This window comes from Tursiops truncatus, chromosome 9 (genome assembly GCF_011762595.2).
Source record: "Tursiops truncatus isolate mTurTru1 chromosome 9, mTurTru1.mat.Y, whole genome shotgun sequence".
Lineage (NCBI taxonomy): Eukaryota > Metazoa > Chordata > Mammalia > Artiodactyla > Delphinidae > Tursiops > Tursiops truncatus.
This window is the reverse complement of record NC_047042.1, coordinates 85,640,587-85,655,732: the sequence shown is the minus strand read 5'-3', so window position 1 is coordinate 85,655,732 and position 15,146 is coordinate 85,640,587. Positions and strand designations below refer to the sequence as shown.

General features: G+C 40.2%; 1 protein-coding gene and 1 pseudogene across 3 annotated transcripts in view; one reads left to right on the top strand and one right to left on the bottom strand.

Moving 5' to 3' along the window:
• Window positions 1-15,146, top strand: part of CHCHD3 (coiled-coil-helix-coiled-coil-helix domain containing 3) — a 306,201-nt gene that overhangs the window by 96,898 nt on the left and 194,157 nt on the right. For all 3 annotated transcript variants that reach the window (XM_033863283.2, XM_019922133.3, XM_019922081.2), the window contains exon 4: window positions 4,034-4,151. In XM_033863283.2, coding sequence (XP_033719174.1) covers window positions 4,034-4,151 — 118 coding nt within the window. The remainder of the gene's footprint in view (window positions 1-4,033; window positions 4,152-15,146) is intronic.
• LOC101339780 (polyadenylate-binding protein-interacting protein 1 pseudogene) lies at window positions 1,787-2,914 on the bottom strand (annotated as a pseudogene).

Sequence of the window (15,146 nt, the reverse complement as noted above, 5' to 3'; positions counted from 1 at the left end):
CCTGATGTTGCTCATTTTATGTTTCTTAGATTTCAGTTTAGATATCAGCTCCTACCCATATAGTTTTATGGCAACCTCACTTTTTAAAAATAATGAATTTGTCAGAGTTGAAGCTTCATGAGGGTAGGTGTCTCTTTTGCTCACCATCTTATTCTCAGTAATCAGAATAGTGCCTGTCACCAGTAATTATATACTGAATGAATTTGTGAATCCCATTTACTTCTATCTAGTGTACAGTTTTTAATCAAGTAGTTGGAGACTCTAAGGGTGAGACTAGAAATATAAGTGCTCATTGAGTGAAAATTAGAAAATTTGGAGATAATACTCCTTCGTTTCATTTATCCCCTGACTCTACATTTCTTAAGAAATTTTGAAATGGAGAGTAATATATTTAATATATGATGTTTGTAGAACTTTTAACTGCAAGGGACCTTAGACTGTAAAGCTCAGCCTTCAAATTTTAGGGCTGAGAAAACTGAGGTTTATTAGATTGTACCACTGAGTTGCTGATAGGTAATGATAACTTGTTCCGGGCCCTGCTGTCAGACTGAAAGATACAAAATTCTGTTTCATAAACAGTCATACACAGACCTTTCTTCTTTTCGTTTTATTTTCAGCTATTCCTTTAGAACTAACTATCTGAGAATTTGTACAGGTCTATTTGTAAGGATAAATGAAAGTAACTGTAAGAATTAAGAAAGGAAAATTCCTTTTTGATCAATTTGTGCCCCTTGCAATCTCTCTTCAGCCAAGAGTCAAGCATAGTTAGATGTATTAGGTATTGAAAGAAAGCAAAACTTTCTTCTAAAATTTTCTAAATATTTTTTCTAAAATTGCAAACGTGATTTTTCAGGGACCTTCCAAAGCCTTGCACTAATGTTTATTGATAACTCTCTGTGTGTGTGTGTGTGTGTGTGTGTGTTTGTGTGTGACACACACACACAGAGTTAGGTATTTCAGAGGCTCTGAAATGTTGTGGAATGTAAAACGCCCTTCTGTTTTAGGTTAGTGTGGTCTGGGATCATCGCACTTGTGACACTTAACGTCATGGTGGCTCGGCCTTTGTAGGGCTCAGTTTGTGTCTGGTTTTGTAAATTCCACAGTCTTCTGTTTTCTGTAACTTGTTTTCCATTTTTGTCTGTGGTTGGAAATATGCCACTCATTCATTCATGCGTTTACTCAGGTATTTTTTGAGCACTTACTGTGTGGGGCAGGCACTGTTTTAAGCACTTAGGGATATAGCAGTGAAAAAAACCCAGACCAGGTCTTCGCCCTTGTGGAGCTTAGAGGCAAGTGGGAAAGAAAGAAAGGAGCATGTGCAAGGATGGGGCTGCTAGAGTCATTATAGTCAATTTACATTTTAGGGGTCCTTGATCATAAAAATAAAGCAGAACTGGGACTTCCCTGGTGGCGCAGTGGTTAAGAATCCACTTGCCAATGCAGGGGACGCGGGTTCGATCCCTGGTCTGGGAAGATCCCACGTGCTGTGGAGCAACTCAGCCCATGTGCCTGTGCTCTAGAGCCCACGAGCCACAACTACTGAGCCCATGTGCCACAACTACTGAAGCCCTTGCGCCTAGAGCCTGTGTGCTGCAACAAGAGAAGCCACGGCAATGAGAAGCCCACGCACCAGAACGAAGAGTAGCCCCTGCTCACCGCAACTAGAGAAAGCCCGCGTGCGGCAACGAAGACCCAACACAGTGAAAAATAAATAATAAATAAATAAATTTATAAAAAAATAAAAATAAAAAATCAGCGTAACTTAAACTGCTTTATAAAATTGCTACGCTGAAATTTAATTTTACTGTTTTCGCTTATGCTCTGATACCAAACAGGACTTTTCATAATCTTCTTCTATCTCTGGGTCCATCTTATCATCAGTATCATCCAAGTATGACCACCCCCAGATAAATCTGTTCCATTTTCTTCATAATCTGGAAAAAAGTCTTCTCTTTCAAGTAACTCTTATATTTCTCTTGGTAATCTGATCAGCTGCAGTGAAAGGAACACCATCAGATGTATAAAATGTTGGCTCATTCATAAAATAATTAGGATCATTTTCAGGTGTTGCTTCCCTGTATGTTGAAGTTGCATGGACTCTACCCCAGTTACTTGGCCGGAGTTCTACAAGCTTCAGGAGCATCTGTTTTACATCTCTGCTGCAGTTTGCATCTAGGACAACATTTTCACTTTTCTGAATAATTTCTTCCATATCAGTCTTTCCTTTTTCCTTCCAGGCATCTTTTAAAACTCACCCTGTCAACTTCAGTAATTTTACTGCACAAATTAAGTTGTCATCCATAGGATCAGAAAAGAGGGCATTCAGCAACTCCCGAAGACTGACCTGAAGAATGTCTGCCCTTGTAACCTGTCCATTTGTTCCTTTGATCTCCAGGTTAAGATAAAGTTCTCCCAGAAAGAGTACAAATGCGTGGAATCGTTTTCGAGTCACTTTATCCCCTTTTGCAGCTTGATCTTTAATTTCATATTCAGTCCGACATCTTTGAAGTAGCAGCTGGCGGAAGTTGCCACTCTGTGGGCTAATTGTCAGATGATGGGACAGGTAATTACAGAGGCGAGCTCCCATGGAAGAGAAATTTGGGATAGGTGTGGCCTGTTGATAGGTGAGATCCACAAGTTCTTGCAAAGCATCATCTGTTGTAACCCAGCCATTCAGGGTCTCCACAAACTGTTCAATTTCAGTTTCAAAACTGCCAGGCTGCCCTGAAAGATGATTTAAAAAATCCTGAACATATTCTGACAAAGTGGGATAATCCTCACAACCATCCTCATAGGATTCTGTATAATTAGAAGAATAACTTGATGGGTAAAATTCAGGGGCGTTTACAGACAGCTTAGACAGTAATACAGGAGCTACAACCACCTGGGCTTTAGCCATTGTTGACTCCAGATCCTGCTGTGGGATATTATCCTGAGAACTAGGTGGAGCTCTCAGGGGCCTTGTTTGTTCCCTGGCGGCCCGGCCTACATGAGGTTCTCTGGAGAGAAGTCCTTACTTTTTCTTTTTAAAACATTGCTTATACCTTTGGGATATGATGGTATAGAGGGGTTATTCTCACAAAGAAGAAAAGGCAATCAGAAAATCTTCGTCCATGAGATTAGACTAAAATGTACTGTCATTCAGTGACTGCTGAATACCTTTATGTGCCGGACACTATGGTGAAGATGGGTGCCAAAGTAATTTATCCTTGTCATGCACAGTGTGGAGGGGTTTTAGTGGATTGTAACTTAGCGTGAACTAATTGTGTGATGAGGTTACTGATAGACCTAATGCAATCAGATGCTTCATTAGTAGAATTAGTGTTGTGTGGGAATCTTGGGAGGTGAGGTTCTGTTGTCTTACTTTGCTGGACCGTGTCTGCCGTGTTGCATTTAGTTTGGAGCTAAGGGACAAATTGGAGTCATCCCACAAGTGAGGAGCCCTGCTATTGAAGGGTCTGGCCATTTTGCAGATAAAGATTGTTGGAACATTCGCTGGGAGGAAGGATCTCTTAACCGTGTTTTTAGTTTCTGCCGTAACGTCAGGTCCATGAGGGCAGTGACTGGTCCTTGGCAGTACTGTGACATCAGTGCCTTGCCCATTGCCTGGCGTGTATTCAGTAAACAGTTGAGTCAGTGTTGATGGGAAGATGATGCTTACCTTCAAATGTTTGTCTTGTGGATGGCTTTTTAATTAGATGTATTCCTGCTATCTCCAGAGGGCAGATGGAGGCACCAGGGATCAAATATTTAGGTGGGCAGATTTCAAGCTGACATAAGAAGATCTTTGTAAAACGAATTCAGCAGTCAGATTGATTAGCCTGTTGATGTATTTGAATTCTGTTATTTTAAATGCTTGGGTAGAGGCTGCTTGAGGATTTACTAGAAAATATACCTGCTTTGGATAAATTTTAGGCCAAGATGATTTCGTCTACTAAATCTGTGGCTTAAATGTATTTCATTAAAAAAATGATGTCAACTACCAAAATCTTTCTTTCTTTTCCTCTAAGTTAGACCTTTGTTGTCTTTTCAGACTAAAGCAAAGCAAAGAACTGGACTCAGAGAAGGCTTTTGCCAATGAGCAGTTGACCAGAGCTATTCTTCGTGAGAGGATATCAAATGAGGAGGAACGTGCTAAGGCAAAGCACCTGGTGAGTTTTAAAGATTTAGTGGAAAGGTCTTGTCTACAAGGAAACTTCTGATGTTTGGGAAAAGCTTGCCAACTTTCAGTGTGGATGATATTCATGTTCTCTTTGCTTAGATTTTCTTTATTTTTGCCTTTTACAAGTGGCTGACAATTTGCTAAGATTAACCATCAAAGACTTTAAGGCAGGTGTAATGAGAATTATTGAAGAAAAGATCAACACTGAGACACAGGCATCTTGCCTGAAGGGAATTGTTTGCTTGCTCCCACCCCCCTTGCTTTTGGTTTCTTTGTATTTGAAACCTCTGGGGTGAGCAGCCTAGCTTGTTTCTCTCCTTCCTGGCAACCACCAGATGTTAGCCTGGGAAGACTCCAGCAAAGGTGAGTAAAGTGTTTGGGTTTTTTTTGGCCATACCACGTGACATGTGGGATCTTAGTTCCCCAACTAGGGATTGAACCCGCACCCCCTGCATTGGAAGCGTGGAGTCTTAACCACTGGACCGCCAGGGAAGTCCCAAAGGTGAGTAAGGTTTGATCAGTCGCTTTCTGGGCTTCAGAAAGGGGAGCCATTTTTTATAAGAAAGGAGATAATTTTTTCAAAGAAAATATTTTTTAAAAATTTAATTTTAAAAAAAGATTACATAAACATGTTTAAAAATGATTATTAGTAGAAGAAAATTTAAGAGGCACCCATAAATCTATCATTCTCACGTAACCACGGTTTACACTGGGGTGTTTCCCTCTAGACAATTCTTATTCCTGGGTCTGTTACCTATTGAGGACTTTGAATAGTGCTGTACATAGTGTTTAGCATCATGAACATTTTCTGTATATAACCGAAATGTAGTTTTTAATGGCTGAACAATAGTGTTTTCTGCATGCAACATGATTGATTTAACAACTTCCCATTGTTAAATAAAAGTGCAGCCGTTCTGGGTGAAGCCTGGGGTCCTGACTACTCATCCCTCACTTTAGCCTTCCTAGAAACCCTCATATCACTTCTCTAACTTCTCAGAAGCTTTAGTGCTCATTGGAATATGGTTGGGAACTCATTGGAAAGATAAAATGTAACTATATAGTGGAGAACTTGCGATGCAAGACTCAGGGGGATGTCCCTAGTTCAGGCAGCTGGGGATCATTAACAATATAAGAAAAGAGTCAGTTTCTCTCCTGTTCTTTTCCCTTGGTCCTTTCTTTGAGAGGCTAACTTATGACCAGACGCCAGTAGAGAAGATATACAAGTAAGCTGATATGTAATGAATCCATTTCTTCAGTGACTAATCCAGGATCCAGGCTGAATGGGTAGGCAGTGAAGCCAGAGCAGAGGTGATGGACTAAGAAAGGAAAGTCAAGGGACCGGTTGGTGCCATCACGAGGACACACACATTGAGTGGAACTGAGGCCAAGAGATGTGGAAGGAAAGTCATTTGTTGTGAATGGGGGATAATTTCAGGATTAAAGTTGTTAGGTGTTGAGTAATTCAGTCATGACATCTGCTGTGCTCCCAAGTTTGAGGATTGTTTTGAGGAAGTTGAAAACATATCAGGCCAGTGTGTTGAAGGGTCATTCCCACGTATTTTACAGCCTCCCAATTTGAAGGCCAGGGATGGAGTGGAGAGTGTTAACAGTGCTTATGGTGGAGGATGGTTGGGGAGCAAGCTTCTCGGTTTCTAGTGGGCGGAAGACTCCTTGGTTGGCATTTTTCTTTGTGCCCCAGCTTTTGCCTCTTCTCTTTGAAGCACTCTTTTCTCTACTTTTCTCGGCCTAAATTTGAATATATTGCCTTGTTCTTTTAGTTCAGAGAGATAAGCAGATTGGGATTTTTCAAAAAGCTCATTAAATGCACACACAGGCACTTGAGATGGCATAAAAAAGGAGAGTATTCACAAGAAATGTGAAAGTATAAAAAAATTTCTTAACTAACAGTAAATAGAATATTATGTAATGTAGTTGGGTTGGAGCAGTATGTCTTCACATTTTTTCCTTGTACCTTATAAATCCTCTCTATTTCCTTGTCTGTTTTTTTGTTTTCAGGTTAAGCATAAGAAGCTGGCATTGTATATTCTGTTTTGTAGGTCTCTTCTTCACTGATTCAGGGGTTGTAGGGTATGGGTGGCAAATTACTGTACTCAGAACTCCTGAATTTCAGCATCTATCATAATATTGGCTAAACAGAGCCCTCAAAGCATGTTGAGACTACAAGTAGAATTTATGTAATAGTATTATAGCTGATTCAGAGGTTCCCGTCCTGGCTTGAGCATTCTCAGACATTTAAGTGATAGTTCATGGCCACAGCAACATGGCTGCCTACAGCAATGTAGGTACCTGGTGACTCCCAACTTATTTACCAAATTACCCCCTTTATTGTTGTTATCATTATTGTAGAAGACATGCATATTCATTGGGTAAAGATCAGAAAATAAATACAGAAATAATAAGATGAGTTAGATTACCATTATCCAGAGATAATTACTGTTAACATTCTGGTTTATTGTTTTATATTCCTTTTCATATTACTGAGTCTGTATAAAGTATTTATATTAATATGTGTATTTGTATTTCTCCAGACATAGATAGTAGTATATATAGTTTTATGTAACTCTTACAGTAACCTTCAGATTAAAAAAATTTAGACTATATGATAAAGGTTTTTCTATACCACTAAGTATGTATTTGCATGATCACATTTAATGGCTGAATGTATTGCACTGAATTTTCCTCTAATTATTAACATAATACAGGGATATTATAGAAAATTTAGAAAATGTAAAAGTCACTAAGGAACCACCTCATATCCATTAGGATGGCTACTATTTAAAAAAAAAACAGACAATAAAAAGTATTGGCAAGGATGTTCTGGGAATGTAAAACGGTACAGCCACTTTGGAAAATAGTATGGTGGTTCCTCAAAAAGATTAAAACTAGAATCACCCTATGATTCAGCAATCCACTCTTCCGGGTTTTTATCCAAAAGAATTAAAAGCAGGACCTCAAAGAGATATTTGTACACCCTTGTCCATTGCAGTATTATTCATAATAGCCAAAAGGTGGAAGCAGTCCAAATGTCCATCCACAGATGAATGCATAAAGAAAAACGTGTTATATACATACAGTGGAGTGTCATTCAGCCTTAAAAAGGAAGGAAATTCGAACACATAATGCAACATAGATGAACCCTGGGGACATTATACTAAGTGAAATAAGCCAGTCACAAAAAGATAAATACTGTATTACTGTCCTTATATGAGGCATCTAGAGTATTCAGATTCAGAGATGGAAGACGGCAGGGTGGTTGCAAGGGGCTGAGCAGAGGGAGGAATGGAGAGCTTTGTCATCACTAGAAGTCCAGTGCGCTATCCGTTGCGCTGCAGAGCCACCTGGATCTTTTTAATGGGTATGGAGTCTCAGTTTTGCAAGATGAGAAGAGTTGTGGAGATTGGTTGTGTACCAGTGTGAATGTACTTTACACTCTGGAACTTAACACTTCTACATGGTTACAATGGTAAATTTTATATCATGTGTATTTTACTATAATTAAACCTTAGAAAAAATTACTAAGGAAATAGCATTGTTGCACGTATAGTTAATGTTTAGGGAGCATAAGGTTCTTTCTGCTACTCCGCCCCCGCCTGCCACGTAAATAGTCCAGGATTCAGATTCTTCATCCCACTATCCTGTATAACATGTGCTGTGGAACATGACTTCAAGTCTGTTTTGTCTGTTAGTGCCTTGATCCCCAGCTGTGGGAGTGGGCATCCTCAGAACCCATGACTCTTGTGAGTGTCACCCTAAGAACTGTTCTGCTCTGAGTGCTGGACCCGCATGGCTGCCATTCTTAACCCTAATATGTGGGACTCTTTTGAGTGATGGCCAAACATTGATTTGTTCCTCTTTATTTAGTACCCAAATATTGCAGCCAGCAAGAAAGTAAAGGTTGGATTTCACACATTTGAAGGAATTGGAAGGCTGTCTTTCAGTAGAACTAGGGGGAAAAAAACTGATATAATGTTAGTGCTGTGAGATAAAACTTCTCCTCCCCCTTCCCATTCTCCGCCCACGAACAGTTGACATTTAGATTGCTGTCTCCTTAGATGTGAGTCCAGGCTTTTTTCCCCCACAGTTGTTGTAGCAGCTAGCTTTGTTGAAGCTCTTTGAAGGGCAAAGTCATGATGGCCCTGTTGCTGAAGTTTTAAAATAGGATCAGATGAAAACTTGGCACTTTGGAAGAATTGCGTTAGCTGGAGAAGCCGTTACGTCCTGCTCTTGATTCAAGAAGAGTATACCAGTCCCACACTGTACCTCTCACTGACTGGTACCAATATTTTCATCAGCTGTTTCTACCCAGAGGTTTTGGAGAGGCAGTTTACTGATAACTGTATCCACATGAAAATGTTAACTGAAATGCACATGAAAGGATTGTGGCTTAGGAGCAAGAAAGCAACTCTGTAAAGAATGAAGACTAATTAAAAGGACAGAGCCAGGAAACCTGTAAAGTTAATGTGACTTGACATTTGTCTATCTTTGAGAGCTCCTACATCTAAATCTAATATTTGCTGTGTCATTAGATTTTTTTTAAAATTAAAGAGTAGGGGGTTGTGTTTATTTGACTTTGCAGTTATATTTGATTTCTTTTTAAAATGTCAATTAAAATTTTGACTCACTCTTTCTGTCTTACTAAACAATGCTGGTTTAACATTAGTCATTTCTTGTTATAACCACAGAACTCTGTAGTATTTTTTTCTTTTTTAATGTAGACTTGAAGCCACAATTTACTTAAGGAAGTATTTACTTAAATATTCTGGAGCTTATAAAACTAAATGTGAAATCCAGGGAAGCCCTCCCTCACTTTTTGGACCGGTGTTTTATTGAGTGCTTACTGTATGAAAAACACGGTGCTGGATACTAAGGATGTATAAACGAAAAAGACAAAATCCATAAGGAATTAGTGCAATGTGGGAGACAGATACACAAAAAATAATGTTGAGAAGCGCTGAGTCTGGGATTTCCCTGTGAAGGTCCAGTGGTTAAGACTTCGCCTTCTAATGTGGGGGGGTGTGGCTTCAAGCCAGGCCAAAAAAACAAAACATAAAACGGAAGCAATATTGTAACAAATTCAATAAAGACTTTAAAAATGGTCCACATTAAAAAAAAAAAAGAATCTTTTTTTTTAAAAAATGAGCTAAGTCTGTGATAGAGCCATGCTACTTATATCCTTGTGAGAATCCTCACTTAAGTGAAAGCAGGGATTTACTTTCATTTAACCCATTGCTGTCTGCATTCGTTCATTCACACATTTGAGAGCCTAATGTATACCGGTGCCTGGTAAAGAGTAAAGAGTCAATAAATGCTTGCTGATTTAATAAATGAAGAATTGAATTTACTCAGGTTGTAGAAATGGGAGGAGAGGAAGTGGGGAAGACAAGAAAAGATTTCCTAGGGAAGTGGTGCCCTAGTGGAATCTTGAAATACAAGTAGGAATTGCCTGTATGGTTGAGGAGTAGGGATGGTCCAACCTACAGTATTGCAGGTAGAAGCATGGAAGCCTGGGGACACTGGGATACGACAAGGAGTTGCTGAGTGGGAAGTACAGGGTAAGGAGTGTTGAGGGATGAGGCAGAAGAAGTTAGCAGGGCTAAGGTCATGAGGAGCTTGTATGCAACCCAAAGAACCATGGACTACATACACGCAAAGGTTTGAAATGCAGTGGCAAATGCGGGCATTTTGATAGCTCTCTTTAGTGAAGTGTGAAGGATGGAATAGAAAAGGGAATGAATGGAAACAGAGATCATCCTCTTCTGTGTTCCCCTTCATCACAAATTTATAAGACACCTACTATGTGCTACATGATGTCAGTTGCTGGGGATGCAAAGATGAATTAGATTTGGTTGCTTTTCCTAAATCTCCGTCTCCAGTCAAGTATAGGGTGTGTGGGGAAGGTCATTTGTAACTTGGATTTTTTTTTCTACTTAAGTTACAATTTTTGAATTTGTAATACCTCATAGTGTTTAGAAAAAATAACACAAAAAAATTAGGGTAATTGGATGCATAAATTCAGTTTTTGCAAATTTAAGCTGCTGTTTCACCAAAATGTCACTTTTCGTCCTCAGTTTCCCTTTTGTCTGAAATGCTCCAGTGAAGCAGTCAAGAAGAAGAATGGATTAATTTTGTGCTGTGTGCTTTTCAGTTCTGTGTTTTGTTTGTGCTTCAAACTGTGACAGTTGAAATTTCATGGTAAAGAGAAAAAGGTTTTGAATTTGGGTTCTGGGGGAAAATGACTAAATTAAAGGAAATAGATAAGAATACCACTGCTGCCCAAGTATAAGTGAGGTTCTGCCCAAGGGCAGAGAATACACTTGGGGTTGTAATTTTGAAATGATCAACATAGTTCATGCTCAAAAGTTCTGTGTTGAAGAAAGGTAAGGGCGATCACTTGGGGCTTTTAGTATCATTAAAATTAACCAGGTAAATGAAGTTGCAGTGTAGCACTGGTTATCCTGGGTTCTTTTGTTGGGCACTTAAAAATTCTTTTTAAAAATGTTTGCTATTTTGGACTTCCCTGGTGGTGCAGTGATTAAGAATCCAGCTGCCAATGCAGGGGACACGGGTTTGATCCCTGGTCCGGGAAGATCCCACATGCCGCAGAGCAGCTAAGCCCGTGTGCCACAACTACTGAGCTTGCGCTCTAGAGCCCACGTGCCACAACTCCTGAAGCCTGCATGCCTAGAGCCCGTGCTCCGCAACAAGAGAAGCCACAGCAGTGAGAAGCCTGCACACCACAACGAAGAGTAGCCCCCGCTCGCTGCAACTAGCGAAAGCCTGCACACAGCAACGAAGGCCCAATGCAGCCATTTAAAAAAAAAAAAAAAAAAGACAGAAAAACACTGCTGTATTTTTTGGGTGCAATTTAGTAGTTCAGTTATAATCTCTATTAATGCACTCCCTCTGGTTATATATGCCCTGGGCTGGTTTTCTTGCTATAGACACAAATCCCCAATTGTTCTGACATGCATGGCATATTAATTTGCTTTGAATGCCAAAAATGAAATTAATGATTTTGAGCTTTCACTTTCGAGGACGATTTAAATATAGAATTTCTGCTTTATGTCAGAGATTTAAGCCATTTAGGCATAAGGTATTTTCCTCAATGTTATTGGTGAGAATGGGACCTAGGATCCATCTGCAAGTGCATTCTTCCTGTCTCTTGCTCAGTTCCTATCTTACCAGGAAATGTAAAGGGCAGCGGCCCTCAAGACAGGTGGGGGCAGAGGCATACAGCATCATTTTGCCTCCTGTGTAAATGTTTGGATTCAGCAGGCCATTATCGTTTCCAGGACAAAGCATCCGTATCCCATCTTCTCCCTTTATGTACTTTGTTATCTTGTGTGCTCTTTACCTCCTGTGCATGTTAAAGCAGCATTACTGTTGTCAGCTGGAATGCATACAGCCCTGTGAAGATACTGTTAGTCAAATATTCCATGGAGTGGCAGGGCACCTTCTGGTATGTTTGTTTGCCACAGTAGTAGAAAAAGAGAAACAAGTTTTGTCTCAGTATGCCAACCTCGTCTTTACGTTAAGAGCCCAGAAAGAATAGGACTGCTGTTGCAGATTTCAGTATTGCTTGTATAACGAAATCTTAACCAGATGAATGTATTTCTCAAATGTATGTAGTCAGACCCCTTCCTCATCAAGATTTGCAGGAATACCTAGGATCTTAACATTACCAAATAGCCTTAGGGAAACCTGATGTCATGCTAAACAGATATTGAAGGGCCTAGAGGAGAGAATGGCTGAGCGTTCTTTTCAGAGTGGAGATTAAATCTCACTGTCGAGGTTGGTGAGTCTGTCCAGTGAACACAATGTAGAGGTGACTGCAATTTGCTGGTGTTGCTTTTTTTGAAGGAACTATCTCAGTCTGTGAGACCTGTTGACAAAGTGATTAGAGAAGAGTTGAGTATAATGCTGTTGATGTTCTTGCCAACAAGTAGTTGTATTTAAAGATAGCTATGAGGAGCAACTCTGCTTAGAGTGTGCTGTCTGTTGTCATTCTGAATGCACTTTAAAAATTCATCACGGGCTTCCCTGGTGGCGCAGTGGTTGAGAGTCCGCCTGCCGATGCAGGGGACACGGGTTCATGCCCCAGTCGGGGAAGATCCCACGTGCCGCGGAGCGGCTGGGCCCGTGAGCCATGGCCGCTGAGCCTGCGTGTCTGGAGCCTGTGCTCCACAACGGGAGAGGCCACAACAGTGAGAGGTGCGCGTACCGCAAAAAAAAAAAAATCATCAAGTTTCTTGCAAACTAGTTGGCTCAGGGCAACACCTGTTGAGTGGTGTCACATGTTGTATCCCTGCCATAAATAGCTTATTGGCATCCCATCAGTTGGGTCATTATGGGTGTCAAGGTGAGGTATGGAGAGCATTGAATAAAAACCCATAGGTAGCTAAGGTGCAAAGGGCTGGTTATAATTCCATCTGTTTACAATGCCCTGGCATTTATTGTTAACTTATTTGCTTCACTGCCTGGTCTGCGATGAACTGTCATTAGGGCCTTGGAATTTTATTGAACTGACATCATAATCTCATCTCCTACTGAAGAGGCTAAGAATTATGGCCCTCAGTGTTTGCTTTAACCTGTAACAGATTAAAAGTTTAACAGAAGCATAATGAAGTCTATCAATCCTTCCAAATCCCAAAGAAGAGTTTTGCACATTATGTTTTGAATGAGACTCTAAGGCAAACGTGCTCCTTTTTTGTTCAACAGCAATCTTTCCAGTTTGTCTCCCTGGCAAGTCTCAGAACTGTCAGTTTTTTTTTTAAATTTTATTTATTTTTGGCTGTGTTGGGTCTTCGTTGCTGCGTGCGGGCTTTCTCTAGTTGTGGTGAGCGGGGGCTTCTCTTTGTGGCATGGGTTTCTCATTGCAGTGGCTCTCCCGTTGCAGAACACGGGCTCTAGGCACGCGGGCTCAGTAGTTGTGGCTCACGGGCTGTAGAGTGCAGGTTCAGTAGTTGTGGTGCACGGGCTTAGTTGCTCCACGGCATGTGGGATCTTCCTGGACCAGGGCTGGAACCCGTGTCCCCTGCATTGGTGGGCAGATTCTCAACCACTGCGCCACCGGGGAGGTCCCAGAACTGTCAGTTTTGATACAGCCTTGGAGAATTGCTTTCAGCCTGTGGTGCGTGGACCTCTAGTTTAGTGAATTCAGTAGTAAATTGAAGAGCAGTAATGTTTACTAGGTGACATACCATGTGCAGTGAGGTCTGCTTCATTTTTGTTTATTGGACAGTAAATTCTTCACAATGCTGAAGAACATCCTTGAGCAGCTCTGTATTTATTTCTTTTATGTATCCCAGCTTTTGTTGCTTAGATATGATTCCTAAATGGGATTGAGTTATGTTCTTTCTGTGTTTCTTGATGTTTTGAACTGTGCCCTGCTTTGGGGGGCTGGGAGGGATTATTGTCATGTAGCCTGGGGTTATTCCCTTCACCATAAAGACATTTCAACATTTTGTTCCAATGTGACTCTCTCCACGATTTTCTTTACTAACTATATTTTAAGGATGACTTCTTCTGAAAATACCAATGGGCAGAATTACCAAATGAAGTAAGGCCTCCATTCTCCAGAGAGCAGGAATCTGTTTACAAACCTGCAGTATTTATTACATACCTCATTTAGCTCATTCATCATTTTAATAGAAAAATGAGTCATTTTAGATGATTCTGAAATAATGCGAGGTAAGCTACATAGCCCCAGGCAGAATATGATTTACTCAGCCACCAAGCTGTTTTCAGAAAAATAAAATGGAATGATCAGCACCAATAATTTATGATTACTTGTGGTAAACTTATCAGATGTCTTCATTGTCATAGAAATTTGTTGATGAGATTAAAAGTTTAGAGGAGTTTTCTAGCAAACTTCTCCCCGTTTGTCCATCTTTTACGACAAGTGGCTGTAAGGTTCTGTACTTAGCTGTGTGTTTAAATTTCCTCTGCCTGCTTAAAACACTGACTGTAAATTTAATTCCAGATTTGTGTTGAATATTCTCTTGATAAGAAAGAACACCAATCAGTGTCACAGGGCCAGTTTTATTGGAGTTTATTATAAACCTATTTGTATACATTTTCTGCTTAGACATTAAATGTTGATCCTTTTACAGTTTCCTTAGCCTATCTGATCTCAGGAACACAGCTGGTTGATGGCCTGGAATCATAACTCCGAAATCGAAATGAGTCACAGAGTGTTTCTAGGTAGTGCCATAATGCTCATGGCCTATATTAATAACCAGCATCACAACAAAAACAGTTGGTACTTGTTTCTAGTATTCCTCATTTAACTAAGAGCTTTCAAGTCCAGCAGCTTACTTGGTGTTAATAAATGTTTGATATGGGTAGGACATCTATTATTTCTGTTTCAAAAAGATTGTAAACCCAAAGGCTGCACAAAGATAGAGCCAGAGCTACAAATTGGATCCCTACTACCTAGGTGATGTTATTTGGCACCAATTTAGCAAATTCAGTTATTATTATGTTTTTAGCCTATAGTGGATTGGGCCCACTGTATTAGAAAGGGTGAGGGGCTTTTAGGCCTAGGCACATGGACAAAACAGAAATTACCACAGACATAAACAAAAACAGGCATCCAAAAATCACACATATGATGAGCACACACAGGGCTACAAAGCATCATAGCGTGATGGGCCTACTCAACATAGAGGCAGGCAGCCCTGGCCACTCATAGGCCTTGTGTGTTACTGCCTAGTGAAATAATGCATTCATAATCATAACACTGTCAGGGGCTAAGAATAACCTGTTTAAAAGCAAGGAATGTAGTAATACATATTAGAACTAACGCTTCCATCTAAACTGTTGTGAATTGAAAAAGCTTCTGGCACTTCAGGTAAATTTCAGTATTCCAAAAAAATTCTCTCATGTGAATCTCTACATTGCAAAGAATAATGAGGTGTTAACTGTATACTTTTATAAAGTCTATTTTGAGTGGACTTATTAA